This window comes from Echeneis naucrates, chromosome 11 (assembly GCF_900963305.1).
Source record: "Echeneis naucrates chromosome 11, fEcheNa1.1, whole genome shotgun sequence".
In the NCBI taxonomy this organism is placed as follows: Eukaryota; Metazoa; Chordata; class Actinopteri; order Carangiformes; family Echeneidae; genus Echeneis; species Echeneis naucrates.
This window is the reverse complement of record NC_042521.1, coordinates 20,606,628-20,624,722: the sequence shown is the minus strand read 5'-3', so window position 1 is coordinate 20,624,722 and position 18,095 is coordinate 20,606,628. Positions and strand designations below refer to the sequence as shown.

Here is an 18,095-nt window from a genome sequence, read left to right as displayed (position 1 = left end):
CTTTGTTTGCAGTTTATTTACTCTTGGGGTTGCACAAATTCACAAAATCCCACAACCCCAGTTAGATAGTTTATCAGCCATCAACCTGCCTCTAGAATCACCGCTAAACCAGTCCTCTAACCAAAACAAATCACTGTAAAACTGTTTCCTTGTCATATTTACAGAGAGGGAATAGGCCCATGTCACTATTGCGATTTATGTTAGGATAGGATGATAGGATAGGATGTTAGGATTTAGGATTTGCCAATCACCCTTTGAAAAGCTGTCAGTGAAATTAGTGGTGGGGTTACATAAAGACCGAGTATATGTGTGTATATATGTAGGGGAGAACAGTATGGTTTTAACATGGGGAAAGTTGTAACACCACCAATTCCATCAATCAGGGAAAAGATAGGAGTCATATGATCATTTCAGTATTTGCCCACTTCATCTCCAATTTCACATGGTGGTTGTCAAGGCTGGAAGCAGGTGCAGATTTTATTGAAAAAAAACTAATTTTGAGGTAAGAAAGTAACTTTTTGACCAAAACAAAATTTAGTTTAGTACTTACACAATTGCAGACAAAGTCATGTGACTTACAGTAGATCAAACTGTAGTTTCTCAGGCAAAATGTGATGCATTTTCCCCCTGCTAATTTAATATGATGGCTGTATGTCTAGCAGACACATGACTAGCATGTCACAGAACTTGTGGTGGGGGATTGCATCCTGTTAGACACTCAGTTCAAATAAAAAAAAAAAAAAAAGTGCAGGTGAGACTATGAAATGCTGTCTGTAACTTTCAGACTATTTTATCTCTTGGGAGTTTGGACAAATCATTTTAATACTGGGATGCCTACATTACAGAGCCGAATAATAAGGAAACTACAGAAACTATAACTGACTGCTTCAAAGCTGCACTTTCTTGATCTGCAGCTCAACCTGTCTTCATAATGTGTGATATGATTGCGAGCTTCCTCTCACCTTCCAATTGGCTGAGGCCAATTGTGATTGGTGAGAAGTGATTAGCACGACTCTTACAAGGAGAAAAGCCATTTTTGCTCTGGGTCTGGCTCACTGCATATGATATATTCTACATTGTAGCCTTTTGCTGTTTGCTATTTGTAATGTCTGACATTGCAATTTCAATTGTTTCAGTTGTTCAGCCATAATAGGTTTATGTGACTTTATTTAAAACCAAGAATCATTGAGGCCTCATTTACAATGATACCCAGTAGGTACAAAAAAAAGTTGGTAGCAAAAAGAAATCAAATTGTGTTATTAGTAGCATTAATTCTGTCAATCAGGATAGAGTACAGAACAGGTCATATGCTTCCTCACTCCTCCTCAGCTCCACCTTTGCCTCCAACTATAGTCATTCCAGTGCCATTAACAACTGGAACACTCCCTCTATTCTTTCCAGAAATGTTTGTTTTCTTCCTCATGTTACTCTCTTGAAGTTTCATGTCAGACTTAGACAAGTGGGGGTTATATTTTCATGAATGCTGGAAGAATCACTCAAGTACTGATAACAGCTTCAGTGCTGACACAACTGGAGAAAAAGAGATAGTGACAGAATTGACAGAAGAGAGAAACTCCAGCTGATGAGCTTAATGACACTACCTACTTTTTGTCACGGCAATAACCATATTAGTGTAATAAACCTTTTTTTTTAAACAATTAATGTCAGGATTTGAACACCACCAAGACACAGGAATCACTTATAAAAATATATAAATATATATATATTTTTTTTTTTTTTCATTTAAAATGACTATAAGTTAGGGCACAGGATCAAAGCAGCTTTAAGGCAAACAACAGACAAATGGCCAGGAGAGGAATCACGAAATACAGAGCTTCACCCATGGCGCTAGATAGGCAATAGACTAGCTTAATACATCACAATCACAGCACACTTTAACAGCACAGTCACTGCAGGCTCTGATTAAGCAACACACCTCTACAAGCTCAGCTTAGCTACTGCATATGTGATTGCTCCTCCCCCAGGCTTTCACATCCCTCCCCGCTACAAAGCCTGCTGCTCCCCGTGCAATTTGAAATACGGGAGTACACAGATAAATCAATACAACCTAACATACGAGAGAAACTCTAATAAGACAAAGACACAAGATGAAGCATGAGATTGGCAGAAGGCAAAGCTCTCTATCTACTGGTAAGTCTTTGTTCCTACCCTCACCTATGGTCACGAGCGATGGGTCATGACTGAAAGAATGAGATCGCAGCTACAAGCGGCTGAAATGGGTTTCCTCAGGAGGGTGGCTGGAGTCTCCCTTAGAGATAGGGTGAGAAGTTCAGCCATCCGGAAGGGACTCGGAGTAGAGCCGCTGCTCCTTCGCGTGGAAAGGGGCCAGTTGTGCCAGAGGTGGTTTGGGTATCTGATAAGGATGCCACCGGGACGCCTCCGGAAGAAGGTATTCCTGGCCTGGTCCTCAGCCTGCCCCATGGCCTCCTCCCAGCTGGAGAGATTATATCTCCACACTGCCTTGGGAGCGCCTTGGGATCCCCCAGTCAGAGCTGGTCAATGTGGCCGGGGAAAAGGAAGTTTGGGGTCGTCTGCTGGAGCTGCTACCTCTGCGACCCGGCCCCAGATAAGCGGTTGAAGATGAAGACACAAGCCGCAAATGTATACTCAACTCGCCCTTTGGTGAGGACCCCCCCCCGCCCTGGGGTCTTTGCTTGATACGCCATCCGACCCCCCCAGAGCACAGTGCTCTGTCAGGCGGTAAGTCCAAAAAGGTCTCCGCTTTGGAGCCACATGACAGCACCAGTGGTGAAGTGCTGCTAGAAAGACGGCTGTGGAAGGCGGTGGCCAGCGACCCCACTAATGCCCCGGCCCCGGCCCCGGCCCCGGCTATCTAAAGGAGGCAACCAGCCTCGAACGCCCCTCCCAGCCCAAAGGGGTACCAGCCACCAGACAGACGAGATGTTCACACAGCCAACCCACCAGGAAACGAATTGTCCTCTCTTAACTCCTCTCCGCCGGCATCTACCAGGTGTCTCCCATCATCGCTAATTAGTCTCTCTCTTGCAGGGAGACAGCTCCGCCATGCTGTCTCACTGCATTAGACATCGGGTGCACGCCTCACGCACTCATACCTCAGATGACGGTTTACTATGGCGACCGGCACACCTGCAGCTGCTTCAGTAACGTTGCCCTGTGTAATTACATTTGGTTGTAAAAACTTTAAAAAAGAAGGCATCAACAAATGTAGCGCAGACAGCAAAGTCTGTGGTCCCAAAATTAAGGACGTTGGATCCACTACTTAACATTTCATCAGGCACCTGAAAACTCAACCGGATTGGTAATTTACGTTCAGTCACATTAGCGTATATGGACGGTTAGGAAACATGTTTAGCTTCGCATCAGCTATGTAACGTAGTTTGCTACTAGCTTTGTAACTGAATATTTGAAAAGATGAGTGAGTGTTAATTTGCTTGTCACACTTGTTTGCATTGAGTGGCGTTGACATGACGTAAAAAATGGATGGGTAACGTTGGGCTGCCACCATCTACTGGGTAACTTTAAACAGAGAAAAATACATAGTTATACTATCGGCTTACAGACTGCTTACAGGTTTATTGTTGACCGCATAACATTAATGTTACAGATTTATCAGGTTACCATCACACTGGGTGATAGATGATAGAATGCTCATTACAACCAGCAGAGACATGAGACTTTTATTTTTTAGAGACTCGACACTTGACTTGAAACTGCGAAAAAAGGATTGTGAACATCTCTACCATACTACAATATGAAATAGACACTGTTTGTGTCATAATGTAATCTCTTAATGTCTTAGGCATTTAGAAGTGCTTTGTCAAATCCTGTAAATTAGATTTTTTTTTCTCTTCATTCTACTCATCAGCATTCCTTCGACTTAAGACACTCAAGACTTCAAGTTGTCACAATATAATTTGAATTTTCTCGTGTTTAACTGTTTAGGTCATCCCATTATATGGTGAAATATGTAGTCGTAACACTTAATATTGTTAAAACAAGAACAAGCTTCTTGTGATAAGTTTGTTTGTAGTAACAAATGAGATAATATCTTGAATGTATGGTCGTACACTGCACATATAGAGAGAGATACACACACACTCACCAGCCAATCTGTTAGGTATACCTGATCAACTTCTCATTAATGCAAATATCTAATTGGCTACACTAAGCAACTCGATGCACTCCGACATGTGGACATGGTCATGTCTGAGATATGCTGTATAATAATTGAGTTAGCCTTGTGTAGGGAAGCAGGTCTACTGATGGTAATGTACATCTGTCACGCTCTTTCAGACTTGACGGTGACAAGAGGGGCACCAACCAGCGCTTTGTGTCCTGGGGCAGGGCTGACCATCTCAGAGGTACAACTCCAAGTTTGTGCAAGAGCACACACTTGTTCCTGCAAAACCTCTTGCTTATGCCTAAGGCTCCATGAGGCTCCATTAATTTTTTTTTTTTTTTTTTAGAAAGATACTAATTTTAAGTTCTCTCTATTTCAGCTTTTCATTTATATACAGTAGGAAAAAATAAGTACTGAAAATAAAGAAATAGACAAAATATATATAGAAAATGTTTTAATTTAAAAACTGAATATGGTATCATCCAATACAGACTAGCACCAAAACCTTTACATAGGCAAATTACACAATCATGCAAGAATTAGACTATTTGCTAGTCCCTCAATCTGCCAATTCTACTGCAATGCTGCTGTGAGAGTTGTATGAATGTGTCTACACTAAGCTATGTTGAGCCTGACAGTGTTCACATGTCACTGGTTGGGCTTGGAGATAATTTTGGAAATTATACACATCTGAAGTTGAAGATGATTTGTAGATCACCTCAGCTTGAGGCAAAAGACCCCATGCTGCATTCTCACTGAACTGTTGCGTCTTTTGTAACTTTGTCTTTTGTCCATTGTGAGTCTGGAGAATTTCGCAGGGACGCTGCTAAATGACTGGAGAACTCCTTTAATGGTAATATTAATTGCATACATGCAGCAACTTAACCTTCAGGCAAGTCTTGGTCATCTGAAAAAAAAAATATGCTTGAAGATTTGGAGAAAAGAAATGCAAATATGATAAATATAGCTGCAAGAAGTGATGTATGGGTTCTAACTTATTTAAACTAAACATAAGGAAAAGTCTAACCTACAAATTGTAAAATTTAGATTTAAGGTGTGACAAAGCTGAACAAAGACACTTTGCATGTTTAAATCCTGTTTAAGTAGCCAGACCAACACAGCACTAGTTCCCTCAAAGCATCAATTGCTTTATTGATAGTGCACTCATAGCTCCAAAATGTGTCCTTTATCAAATGTTTCCAACACTGGATGTGTATGGGCAAGAGATTGTGCAGGATGTTTCCACTGAATTTAGTCTGGGTTGCTCAAAGTTTGCTGTATGTCTAAGGAGAAGAAGGGGAGAGCTGGTGGTGGTGAGTTAGATCAGGTGGTGGGAATAGCTACTTGACAGGCCTGGTAAAACCAAATGTGTAGTGCGGATTAACTGGGTGCAGATGATGAAGGCCCTCCAGAAGAATCTTTTGCATCCTGGAGGATTTGGAGATGTTGGAGATATGGAGTCTGAGTGGACTACATTCAAAGCCTCCATTGCATGAGGAGTGCTGAGGAGCTGAGGTCACAGGATCCTGTTGCGGCATCAACCCGAAGCACTACTGGTACTTAGGGAACTTGTCAAGCTGAAGATAGAGGCCTCCAGGGCTGATGTTCTTAAAAGCAGCAGACCTATACCAGGTAGCCAAAAGGGCTACAGCCTTAGTGGTGTGATGACTCTTGGGGTCATTAGTGTTTGTATTGTGTGTGTGTGTGTGTGTGTGTGTGTGTGTGTGTGTGTGTCTGGAAGGGGAGGGGGTAGTTTTGTAGGGGGAGGGAAGCCTTTTCTCCTGTTTTTGCTTAGGGAGGTGAGTTATTGCCTTTATTTTCCCCTTTTCTTTTGTCAAGTTAGTTTGAAACCCTTAGTTGGTTATGTTTGTTATTTTGGCCGTGCCCTCTCCCAACGCCCTTGTTACTTTTTCTTTTCTTGCTTGTGAATAATTGCTGATGTAGGTCTTCCTTGGGAGTTGGGGAAGAGGAAGCTCTTTTTAGAGAGTTGGCTCTTTTGGCTCCTGAGTGGCTACTTGGATTTTTTGTGGCTAAAATTAATTGATGACAAAAATAATGTAAAACTATGTTTAAAATGAATTGCTCATGTAAGTAGTAATATCAATAGTCAATTGCTATCAATTACATCAAATGTTTAACATGTTTAACATGTGGAACATAATGCTACAAATAATAAATGATAAAGTAAAAAAAAAAAAACAAAGCTCCAACTCAATCAGAAAAAAGTTCCAATCTCTGATTGAATGTATATCCTTTATAAACTTTTAACTCTTTACATTTACAGTTTTAGCTTATCTTTAGTGAAGAATTAAGAATAAGTAGTTTGATCCTGTTTCTTCTCTCTGTCATTAACTGCTTATTTTTGGAGATGATTCTCTCTGAGGGGACAGATGTTACTAGAATACACAGTCTCTGTGCTATCACATGTGTAAGATGTGGGCAGACTGAACCATAGGTCTCCCACCAGCTCAGTGGGTCTGTACTTCTCTGGAAAAGGGGCTCCTCATTTTTCCAGTGTGTTGCCTCTCTGTAGTGCACAAACTTTCTTTCCCTCTCTCATCTCCCTCCTGCTCTTGTGCTCACTGTGATGCATGGGTTTGTAACCCCTCCCCTTTCTCTTCTGTTCGGCGTGGACACAGATGCCACCACATATGCTACCATTCGATAATTTGGACACACTTTCTCATTCAAATGAATAAAAATACACCACTGGTAGTGTATACTGAGTAACAGATAGGGTAACAGATAAAAGAGGTAAAGAAAAAAGTCCCAATCAAGAGCTAACTCCCATCATTAACTTTGAATCGTTTGATCATTTGCAAATGACACATCACTAGAAAGTGGGGACTGACCTTTTATGATTTGTCCTGGTTTCTCCAATTCAAGGACGTAATAGTGGTCACGGGAGGAAAAGCTCAGGTGTGGAAAGAGCGTGGGTAGGCTATGGATGGGAATTCAAGGAAGTTCTGGCAAACTGGTAACTGGAAGGGGGAGCAGGCCTTTACTTGGACTTTGAGGAACTCCTGAAACCTACACATCTTGTGTGGAGGAGGCATGGTTGGAAGACTTGGGACAAGTCTTATCCACAGCCATAGCAGAGATCACTGAGGTAGTGAAGAACCTCCTCAGTATCAAACTGTGGTTGTGGAGGTGATACTTTCTGGCTCTGAAGGCTTGGGACATAATTGGACACTCAACTTCAGTGTTTAGTGGAGGTTGCTAACGGTACCCGTGAAGTGGCACTGGGGTGGAGGTTTCTATTTTTGGGACTATTCATGGGAAATTTGTGGCTGGCAGGCAGTCTACATCAAAATCAGAAACATCTTTAATTTTCAAGTTTGTGCACACAAACAAGAAATTTCACTCCGGTTCACTTCACTCTCAGCAAGTGATATTCTACAGGACAGCGGTCCCCAACCCCCGGGCTACGGACCGGTACCGGTCTGTGGGTCTTTTGAACCGGGCCACACCGACAGAATAAATAACTTACATTATTTATGTTTTATTTATTATCTAAATCTCAACTATTTTTTATTTTAAAAAATGACCGGATGCTCATGACACATGTCACCCACAAGCTAGCAAAATGATTAAAAAAAGAAAGTTTCTTTGTGAAGGAGGAGACAGAAGAACAGCCTGCGACTTCCATGAAAAATAAAAAGCTGCATTTAGGTTTGGGGTTAGGGGGCTGAGGGGATGGTACTCATGTTATGTTGTCGGTGCCATGTTACGAGGACGCTGCTAATAAAGTTGCATACGACTGCATAGTGGATTCACGTTTATTATGAAATTTTGAAATTTAGAAAATAGCACAGTTTTTATCTAGATTGTATCATTTTATTTTGTTGCACCTTAAAGGCCGGTCCGTGGAAATATTGTCTGGCATTAAACTGGTCCATGGTGCAAAAAAGGTTGGGTACTGCTGGTATAGGAAACATACAGAAAATAAAAGTAAAAATGTAAGAATAAGAGGAACAAGAGAGATAAAAATGGGACATTGTTGACAATGGTATGACAATTAATCATGGTGAATTTGTGTGAAGTGTCACACCTGTAAGTTCTAGTATGTAATGTTAAATCAAGTGTATTTGCTAAAATCAGAGATGTGGTGCATGTGGCTATACATTACTGATGGTTTGCAGCAGTGACATACATCCTCCAAAGCTGCAGCCAGCGTGATGCTCTCAGCTCCACCTTACTGATACTCAGCAGCAGAAAGGGGGTGACAGATAAAGCTATCTCATTCTTAACTACCGTGGTCCTATCTTTGCTATGGCAATAACCTGGTGCAATTTACGGTCAGCCGAGCCCCAGCTGGCTCCTCTCCACCTCCTGCAGCAAAGAGCATTATAAGGGCTTGGGTGGATGACAGCTCAGCCCTCATTAATGTGTGCACAGGCACCTTATTGCATTACATGGCTGCAGAGGAGGACTGACACAGATTCAGCAGATGTCAATACAGGTAGTGCAAGGAGGAAGAGGAGAGGCTGCAGACCTGAACAGTGCAGCTGCTTTAAAGAACTTGTACCAAAGAATCAGCTGGAATATTAGCATCTGACTCCTCAGTCTGAGTGGATGTATTATCTTCTTAATTTTGTTTTGCTTTGAAAGTGAAAGCAAACATGTCAAGGTTTGCTGGCACTCAATAAAGTATTGGTAAGTTGAGTTATAAAGTGACAAAGACCTTGATCTCCATTGACACTCATACACCCAGACTCACCCTCTCACTTCAACTATTGTATGTAAATTGATGAGGTGAAGATGAATTTAACATGAAAAAGGAATAAAGGTGGCTATAAATTGTAAAAATACATTCAATATTAGAAATTGTATATACATTGTGACTTTGTAGATGATTTTATTTATTAATTTATTTTTTAGGGCCAACATAGTTTTTGATAAGAAAACAAGGAAGGTAATTTTCTTACTTCAGTCAAGTATTATGTATAAATGTATAAAGTATATGTGCAATTCCTCACGTGTGCACCAGCCTTTTTTCTTTTATAAGTGACTTTGCCTCAACTAATAAACTATTCATTTCACTGAATTATTCTGGACATGACATTGCAAAGTTAATGTCTTCAGTTAATGCCCATTTTCATTCAAATAAAATACGATTTCAGTGAATCCATTCATTGTTGAACTATTTAAATGTTTTACTGTCCATACTGGAAAAGGGAATGTCCTTCTCAAGTGTCACCCATTGGTTTGTGAGCTGCCATTTTTAAAACTACAGTTTACAGTTTGGCTCTCTGCCATCTTTTAGGTGAAGGTGGAGTTGAGGATGAATGAAGAGTGAACTGCTGTAGGCAGTTAGCTATGTGTGCTGCAGTCATTCACTCTGTAGCCATGCTATAGTGTATATTCTGCTTTATGTTGTATTCCTCTAAATGGGACTGGCTAATAAACCAAACAAGAGGTGTGGAGGCAGCTCCAGATGGTCCATCCACTTTTATAGACAGGATAGTTGCTTCTTTGATTGAATCAAGATTGAATGTACCTGCAGTTCACATTTAAAAGGATAATTTTGATGTATTCACATGGGTCTCATTATTGCCCTTCGTTTGGTTTTGTTTTTGTTTTTTGTTTTTTTGTCTGCATTTTCTTCATAGTTTAACACCACACCACAAACACCACAAGGTGTTAAACTATGTTAAACTATGCAGCCAAATATTTTATTATGTCAATGTGTATTTGTGACCATCACCAGCCCTCCATTGAAGCTGGTTTGTTGATCTTTATTGAGTGAAATGACCTTTGTGTGGCAGGGATGGCAGTGCTACATCATGGTGAATATAGGGGGGAACAAAGGACAGACGAGATACAGAAGGATGGACAGGGGAAGGGAAGCACTGGGAGAACCCCACCCTCCCCCCAGAAGAGAGAGTGGAAGCAGCAAGCCATCGCACACTAGCCAGCATTAGACCCACAGCGACCACCAAGGAACAGAGTCGCCATGGACCCATCATCACACAACTCCAGAAGACAAAGCCCAGCCACGAGGCACCAGAAGATCCCGGGCACCCAACTGAACTGTCTGCCACAGGGCTTACAGGCCTCCAGGCCACTGGGCCCCCCGAGTTGCAAATGTTCATCAATCCCTGGTCCCCAGCCAGAGGGGCGCTGGTGCACCCGACCAGGGGCCCAGAGGTAGGGAATCCGGCATGGTCCCAGCAGAGTGAAGCGACAGGGGCACACCAGTCATTCAGCAGCCAACGCACACCAACACAGGCCAGCCATTGAAAGGCACCGCCAGGCACCACCAGTCCCCACCAACTGCAAGCATCCCCAAACCCAGCATGCCAGAGACACAGGTCATGGCAACACCAGAAAGGAGGAATGGCCGCCTCCACCCCACAGCCGACGGTGGCATACAGGGAATGCTGCAGAAGCATTAACCCCAGTGCACCAAGCCAGAGCCCGCCCACAGGGGCCAGCTGGCCCCCAAGTGAGGCCCCCAAGGGAGTGAGCAAAGTGGAGGGAGGAGGGGGCAGTGGAGAAGCCAGAGACCGCCCAGGGCCACACCGTGAGGCCCGCAGGGGGACCCAGGAGGAAGCAGCCCTCACCAACCCCTTATCCGAGGACAGCTAAAAGGCCTTGGAGCCACAGAACAGGGTGCCAGAGCATACCCTCACGGAAGGGGGAAGGAGGTCGGCCGGGCAGACCCCTGAGAGCCAGAGATCAACCTAGGGGTGAAGAGGACAGAATCACCCCTAAGGTGCTGTGGTCCGGCGATCCACCATAGTGATCCTTGATGTGGAGAGTCATAAAAGCATTTCCATAAACAGGAGTTGTAACCTTAGCATACAGGGAGAGTAATATTATAGTGCAAGAAGGTACATGAATGTGCAGAAATGGCATATGCTAGCAAGCAAGGTCAAGAGCAGATTGAGGTTTAGAGAGTCAATGAATCCTTCCCATTTTTTTGTAAAGAAAGTCAATTGTTTTTTTTTTTTTTTCAGGTAGCAGATATTTTCTCCAATGATATATATCCATAAAGTAGGTCCAACCACTGGGAGATGTTAAGAGACTGTTAATTTTCCCAGTTAACTACGATTGTTTTCTTGGCGATGGCTACAGCTACAACAACAGAGTCGGATAGATGGTTTGTTTAGAAGTTGTCACATCACTGATAAGGCAAAGGTTAGGAGTTAGTGGGACTATGCCGTCCAAGATGGAGGAGAGTTTCTGTGTTACGATTGAGAAAAAGTGATGTACAGGTGAACAGAGCCAGAGAGTGTGGAAATAGGAGTCTGATGTATTTGGTGCATTGCGTACATATGTCGAGTGAGAGAAACCCATTCTATGCATCTTGTATTGAGTTATGTGTCATCTGTGAAGTAGTTTGAACTGGATCAGTTGTAGATTAGATTTTTTTGTAATTTTAAGTGTATTTACGCTGGTCTGTATCTAGAAGTCAAAGTTAGCAGACAGAGACAGATCTGCTTCCCATTTTGATACTGATAGATGCATAGAATGTGTGCTTGAGACTTGTATATATTAGAGATGTTTTTCTTCTTTTTTGGAGAGATCTTTATGATGTCAATGACAAATTCCATTGGAATTTTCCCTTTTAAATTGTCTTTATTACTTGTAGGTACTGCAGAAAGTTTACATTTCTTTTTCCAAAAGTCTCAAATAAATCTGTGTTTTAAAAGTAAGTTCTCCGGAAAGAGGTGATGGAGGTGGGTGATTCTTTTCTGCTCCCAAGTGTGAATATGAAGAGGGACTTGTTATTGTTGTTGTTATTTACAAAGTCTGGATTGTGCTGCATTGGAGAGAACATACAGGGATCCTGTTGGAAATCTGTGGTCTCTAGAATTTTCCACCAAGTAGAGAGGATGTAGGCAATCATAGGTTTTTTTTGAAGCAGTTGTGATGTGTGAGCGTCATGGTTATGAAGGGGAGATCAGCGATACTGATGTGGTAACAGTCTACCTGTTCAAGTTCAACCCAAGAGTTGTACTCTGCATTTGGATTTATCCATTTTGTGATATATTGCAGTTAATTCGTCAAGAAGTAATTCATGAAATTTGGTGGATCCAACCTTCAATTTTTTTTTTAAGCCAATTCTTGTCTTTTTGTATTTTGAGTAGAATTTTACAATAGTAGAATGAAAATTCTGCAGCCACTTTGCTGTGGGTTTCGATGGGATCGTGGAGAATAAATAGTTGACTTGAATTTTCATTTAAACTGTAGCTATACGCCCCATAAGAGAGATGGGAAGATTGTTTCAGCGCCCCAGGTCACAACAGATTTTCTTCAGTAGTGGATCACATTTCAGGTGGACTAGCTATGATAATTTAGGTGAGATATTTATACTCAAGTATTTAATGTTGCCTGTGGTGAAGGAAAGTTGGAACTTTGATCTGCAGGATCCCAAGCATTCTCCATTATCGGTAATGTTGATTTGGACCAGTGAATCGAGTAGTCAGAGAGGACTGAATTAATAATTTAATTTGAAACTGTAATTTGAGATACAGTTATATGCTTCCTCTAATGATCTTTGAGGTTGTTGCAAGGAGAGTAAGACATCGTATGAAAGTAAAGTTTGATCGTCAGCATATAAATTGATTTTATGTTTGCAAACAGCTATTGCTGATGCCAGTGGTTTGATGAATCTAGCAAACGGTAGGGGAGAGAGAAGATACCCTTGTCTGGTTCCACTCTGCAGAGTGAAGCTTTGCGTTGTGATCCCATTAGTAGTTACTATAACCTTGTGTGAGTTATACAGTGTGGATACCCAGTGGATAAATGTACCTTTGGAGTGACTCTCCAAAGGTAAATTTTTGAAGGGTAGCAAAAAGGAAGGACTAGGTAACTCTGACAAAGGCTTTTTTAGCATCAAGAAATACAACAATAGCTTCTGTGTTGCTGCGCTGCGACATGATGATCAAATGAAGGTGCCTTCTGAGGTTATCTGTAGAGTGTCAGCCTTTGTTTGATCATTGAGAATTATTGAGGGATATTGTCTGTATTGATCAATCACAGTGGGCGATAGCTAGAAGGGAGTGTTGAATCTTTATTGTCCTTTGATTACATTACGAGTATTATATTATAACATTGTGAGAGACCATGGTGCTTAATTGAACAGACTGACAGCATGTATTCCCTCGTGGATCCCCTGACCAGCATCATTTTACTCTAGTAGATTGCGGAGTTAGGTCCACCACGGTGAACAAGGAAGACCCAACAGTGAAGACCAAGGCAAACTGCCCCCCCACCCCTGTCCCTGTACAACACCATCACTCACACCACCATCACCAGCCACATCTCCACAGCCAGCCACTTTCAGGTAGTAATCCTAAAAGGAAAAGCATTATGGCTCATGAATGAGTGATATATGAACGTTACTTCTTTGAAGCCTCCAGTGTTGACAGTGAATTGTGGGAACAGCTATCAGGTAAACTGTTGTTTTCTCCAGGTCTAACACTTACAATGGCCTTGTATTATTACTGTACTGTTATGAAGTGTGTCACATATAGGTGTCCACCTCTTCCAAGTGAAATGTTTAAAGGGAGGCTACTATGATTTAAAAAAACAAAGTGTATCCAAGTCAAACTTCTCTGTTTGAAAAACAGAATGAAATACAAAATAAATTCACTTTCCAAGGCTGATCCAAGATAATGAAATTTACCAAAACCAGCTTGGCGTCCTACCACCAGCTGCACATCTTATGGGTACCAAACTTTCACTCTCCTCTGGAGGGTGGCAGGGAGTTTAATGTCTCTGCTGGGAACTGGGGAGCACTCGTGGGCTGTGATTGAAGGCAGCATAGTGGTTAGCACTGTTGCCTGAGGTTGCAGGTTTGGTTCCCCAGACCTGGGGTTTCTCTGTGCAGTTTGCATGTTCCACCATCCAAAGACATGCATGTTTAGGTTAATTGTTGAATCTAAATTGCCCCTAAGTCTGAATGAGAGTGTGAGTGGTTGTTTGTCTCTGTGTGTTGGCCCTGTGATGGACTAGTGACCTGTCCAGGGTGTACCCGGCCTTTGCCCAATGTCAACTGGGATTAGCTCCAGAACCTGGAAACGTATACATTTGTTCTCTCTTTTTTAGGACCATGATAATATGAAGGCTTACAGGGTCCACATTGACTAGTGTCTTAACAAGAATAGCTGTACAAATTGTACATGTGTGTGTTTTTGTAGTACTTTTCCATGTCGAAGTCGGCCCAGATGCCACTGTCCAACATCACAGTGCCAAAGCCTTCCATCTCAAGGGTGCCCAGCAGCATGGAGGGCATCAACCACGAGCTGGAGAAGGTCTTCATCAAAGACAACGGAGAAAAGGAGGAGCTCAAGGTGAGGCTGTGTGTAATCCATGTTCTTACAGAGACAGGCAGTCATCAGTCTAATGAGTCTTTTTCAGTCTATTACTTGGACTGAATTGTTTCTGATCTGTATTTTGCCCTTCCTTGTTGTGTGTCTTCTCTGTGACTCTGTAGTCCCTGGAGGTTCCTGATGGGCGGCGAGCACCCTTCCCACCACAGCAGCGCAGCAGCAGTACCCACAGCATGGACACCCAGAATCCCTCAGCCCCTGGCCGGTCCAGCAGCTGCTCTAGCCTATCACCATGCCCCTCGCCAGCTTGCCCACCAGGATCACATGATGGTAGTCCCTACTCCACAGAAGATCTACTGTATGATCGCGATAAAGGTAGATACCATATAATGGTTGTTATATGGTAGACAGATTCAGCAACAGACCTGTCAGATCACTCTGTCGACAAACAGCCTCACCTTTCCTCACGACTTGTTAATTCAACAAATTTCCTCTATAATAGTCAGATGCATGGAGCGCATCAGTATCTGTTCAGTACCATCTCATCCTATCTTTCAATTTGAATCATAAAGCTCAGATCAGATCAGAACATGTTATTCTTATTTACATCAGACACATGATCACAGAATACCAGAAAGTGTGAGACACAAAAAATATGAGCAAAATATTTCTGACAGTTTTTTTGATTAACAGCTAGAAATGTTCTACCAATGGTAACACTGAATGAACCAGCACTGAAATACCATTTTACAATGCTTAAATCAAATCAAATCAGATTTATTTGTATAGCGCCAAATCATAACAAAGTTACATTAAAGCACTTTACAGATAGAGCAGGTCTAGACCAAACTCTTTATAAATTTATTTAAATAGACCCAACAGATCCCCCGATGAGCAGGAAAAACTTCCTTTAAGAGGCAGAAACCTCGAGCAGAACCAGGCTCGGGGGGAGCGGCCATCTGCCTCGACCGGTTGGGTTGAGAGTGGGGGAGAGAGAGAGAGAGAGTGAGATAGGCATTGGAGGGGGGGGGGGTGTAGGCAGGAACATGTTGCTGCATGAAGTTCATGGAGTTGAGCTGTAGTACAGAATTCATGAAATATGGGACCAGCAGGTGTTGCAGGAACATGGCATGGCGATGAGTCACCACCTGCAGGATGAGGACAGGGAGAGAGAGGAGAGGAACTGGGAGAGACAGAGACTTTGGCAGAACATGGTTAGTAAATGCAGTATAATTGCTTAGAACTGGGTGAAACTGTGTTTTTTAAGAAGGATGGTTCTTATCAACGCATGCAAGGGGGGAGGAAAGGAGAGCGAGTGAGAGAGAGGGGGAGAGAGAGAGAGAGAGAGAGATAGAGAGAGAGAGAGAGAGAGAGAGAGAGAGAAGCTCAGTCCTTCCCCCAGCAGCCTAGGCCTATAGCAGCATAGCTAAAGAGTAGAAGACTTTAACTTTTTAACTATAAGCCTGGTCTTGAAAATTACTAAAGAGTCCGCCCCCCGGACCGATGCTGGAAGTTGGTTCCATAGAAGAGGAGCCTGATAACTGAACCATCTGCCTCCAGATTTACTCTTGGAGACTCTAGGAACCACAAATAAACCTCAATCTAGAGAGCGGAGTGGCCTGCTAGGACAGTAAGGAACTATGAGCTCTCTGAGATATGATGGAGTTTGGCCATTAAGAGCTTTATATGTTAAAAGAAGGATTTTGAATTCTACTCTATATTTTACTGGCAGCCAATGAAGAGCAGCTAACACAGGAGAGATGTGATCTCTTTTCCTTGTTCCTGTTAATATTCATGCAGCAGCATTCTGAATCAACTGAAGGCCTTTTAGAGATTTGTTTGGACATCCAGATAGTAATGAGTTACAGTAGTCCAGCCTAGAAGTTACAAATGCATGGACTAGTTTTTCTGCATCATCCTGAGAAAGGATATTTCTGATTTTCCTAATGTTTCTCAGGTGGAAGAAAGCTGCCCGACTAACTTGTTTTATGTGAGGGACAAAGGACATGTCCTGGTCAAAAATTACTCCAAGGTTTCTTACAGTGGAGCTGGAAGCCAAAGTAATGCCGTCCAGACTGATGAGATGATTAGATAGTATTTTTCTGAGGTGCTTAGGACCGAGTACAATAACTTCTGTTTTGTCAGAGTTGAGAAGTGAAAAATGTCCTGCAGTCTGGCTTCATTGATAGGTACAGCTGAGTATCGTCTGCATAGCAGTGGAAGTTGATGCTGTGTTTCCTGATAATGTTGCTTAGAGGAAGCAGATAAAGCGTAAAGAGGATTGTACCAAGTACCGAACCCTGCGGGACTCCATGACTGACTACAGTACATGAGGAGGAGCTGTTGTTAACATGAACAAACTGATGTCTATCTGATAAGTAGGATTTGAACCACCTTAGTGCAGTTCCTTTCATTCCAATTTCATGTTCCAGTCTCTGTAGTAAAATATTATGATCTATGGTGTCGAATGCAGCACTGAGATCTAGAAGGAGAAGTATGGAGGCTGATCCATTGTCTGAGGCCATTAGAATGTCATTCTAAGTGGAAGGTTCGATATGGGTCTATAGTTTGCCAAAACATCTGGATCACCAGAAATAAGAAATAACCCAGAAATAAAGTCAGATTAATCAAATCTAGAATGAACGGCTCAATTAAATCAAAGATCTCTTTAAAGAGGCTAGTTGGTACTGGGTCTAATAGACAGGTTGACGGTCTGGATGATGAAACTATAGAAGCTAGCTCTGAGAGATTCAGAGGTGAGAATGATTCCAGATGTAAAAGAGGCGTCGCGGCTGATTCAGGAGTTGCTGTATTCAGTAGGGGATTTTTATCTAACGTAGGCAAGAGCTGATAAATTCTTTCTCTGATTGTGAGAATTTTATCTGTAAAAAAGTTAATAAAATCATTACTGCTTAGAGCTAAGGGGATCACTGGTTCAACTGAGCTATGGCTCTCTGTCAGCCTGGCTACAGTGCTGAAGAGAAACCTGGGGTTGTTCTTGTTTTCTTCTATGAGTGCTGAGTAATATGAACTTCTAGCACTGCTGAGAGCTTTTTTATATGTTTTAGGCTATCTTTCCAGGCTCTGTGAGACTCTTCTGACTTCCTGGAACGCCAGTTTCTTTCTAATTTCCTTGATGTCTGCTTTAAGGCACGGATTACAATACTTACGGAGCTACCACATAAACAACAGCAAGCAGTGTTTCACTCTTTCCAGAATGACAGGAGCAGAGCACCAAAGTGAATTTCATGCCAGTATTTTCAAGCACAAATTACACTCAATTTTCACAGTTTAGTCACTTACAGTGCTGTTGGCTACACCAGGAACTGAGACACCAATGGCAGAGATGACAACAACTCCCATGACAATGTCACCAAACATCATCTCTTGTTTTGGTTGAAACCTCTTGTGGTAGAAACAAAATAATATCTTGCTGCAATCGAAGCCAAGTGTCTACTTCAGTGTATATTTTTCCCACATCTCTTTGAGATGAACTGGAACACTTTAAACAATGCTCCTGTTTTCAGTGTGTCCTTTGTGTTTCTGTGCTCAGACAGTGGAAGCAGCTCACCACTACCCAAGTTTGCTTCCTCACCCAAACCCAACAACAGCTACATGTTCAAACGTGAGCCACCAGAAGGCTGTGAGAAGATTAAAGCTTTTGAGGAAATGAGGTATAAAATAAAGAT

General features: G+C 42.3%; 1 protein-coding gene across 6 annotated transcripts in view; it reads left to right on the top strand.

Moving 5' to 3' along the window:
* Positions 1-18,095, top strand: part of glcci1a (glucocorticoid induced 1a) — a 32,217-nt gene that overhangs the window by 10,799 nt on the left and 3,323 nt on the right. For 3 of the 6 annotated variants that reach the window (XM_029514196.1, XM_029514193.1, XM_029514194.1), the window contains 4 exons: positions 4,297-4,364; positions 14,275-14,427; positions 14,571-14,781; positions 17,960-18,080. In XM_029514196.1, coding sequence (XP_029370056.1) covers positions 14,284-14,427; positions 14,571-14,781; positions 17,960-18,080 — 476 coding nt within the window. In that variant the 5' untranslated portion in view covers positions 4,297-4,364; positions 14,275-14,283. Of the gene's footprint in view, positions 1-4,296; positions 4,365-13,149; positions 13,419-14,274; positions 14,428-14,570; positions 14,782-17,959; positions 18,081-18,095 lie in introns of those variants that run through there. The other 3 variants (XM_029514192.1, XM_029514195.1, XM_029514197.1) reach the window with 2 other exon arrangements.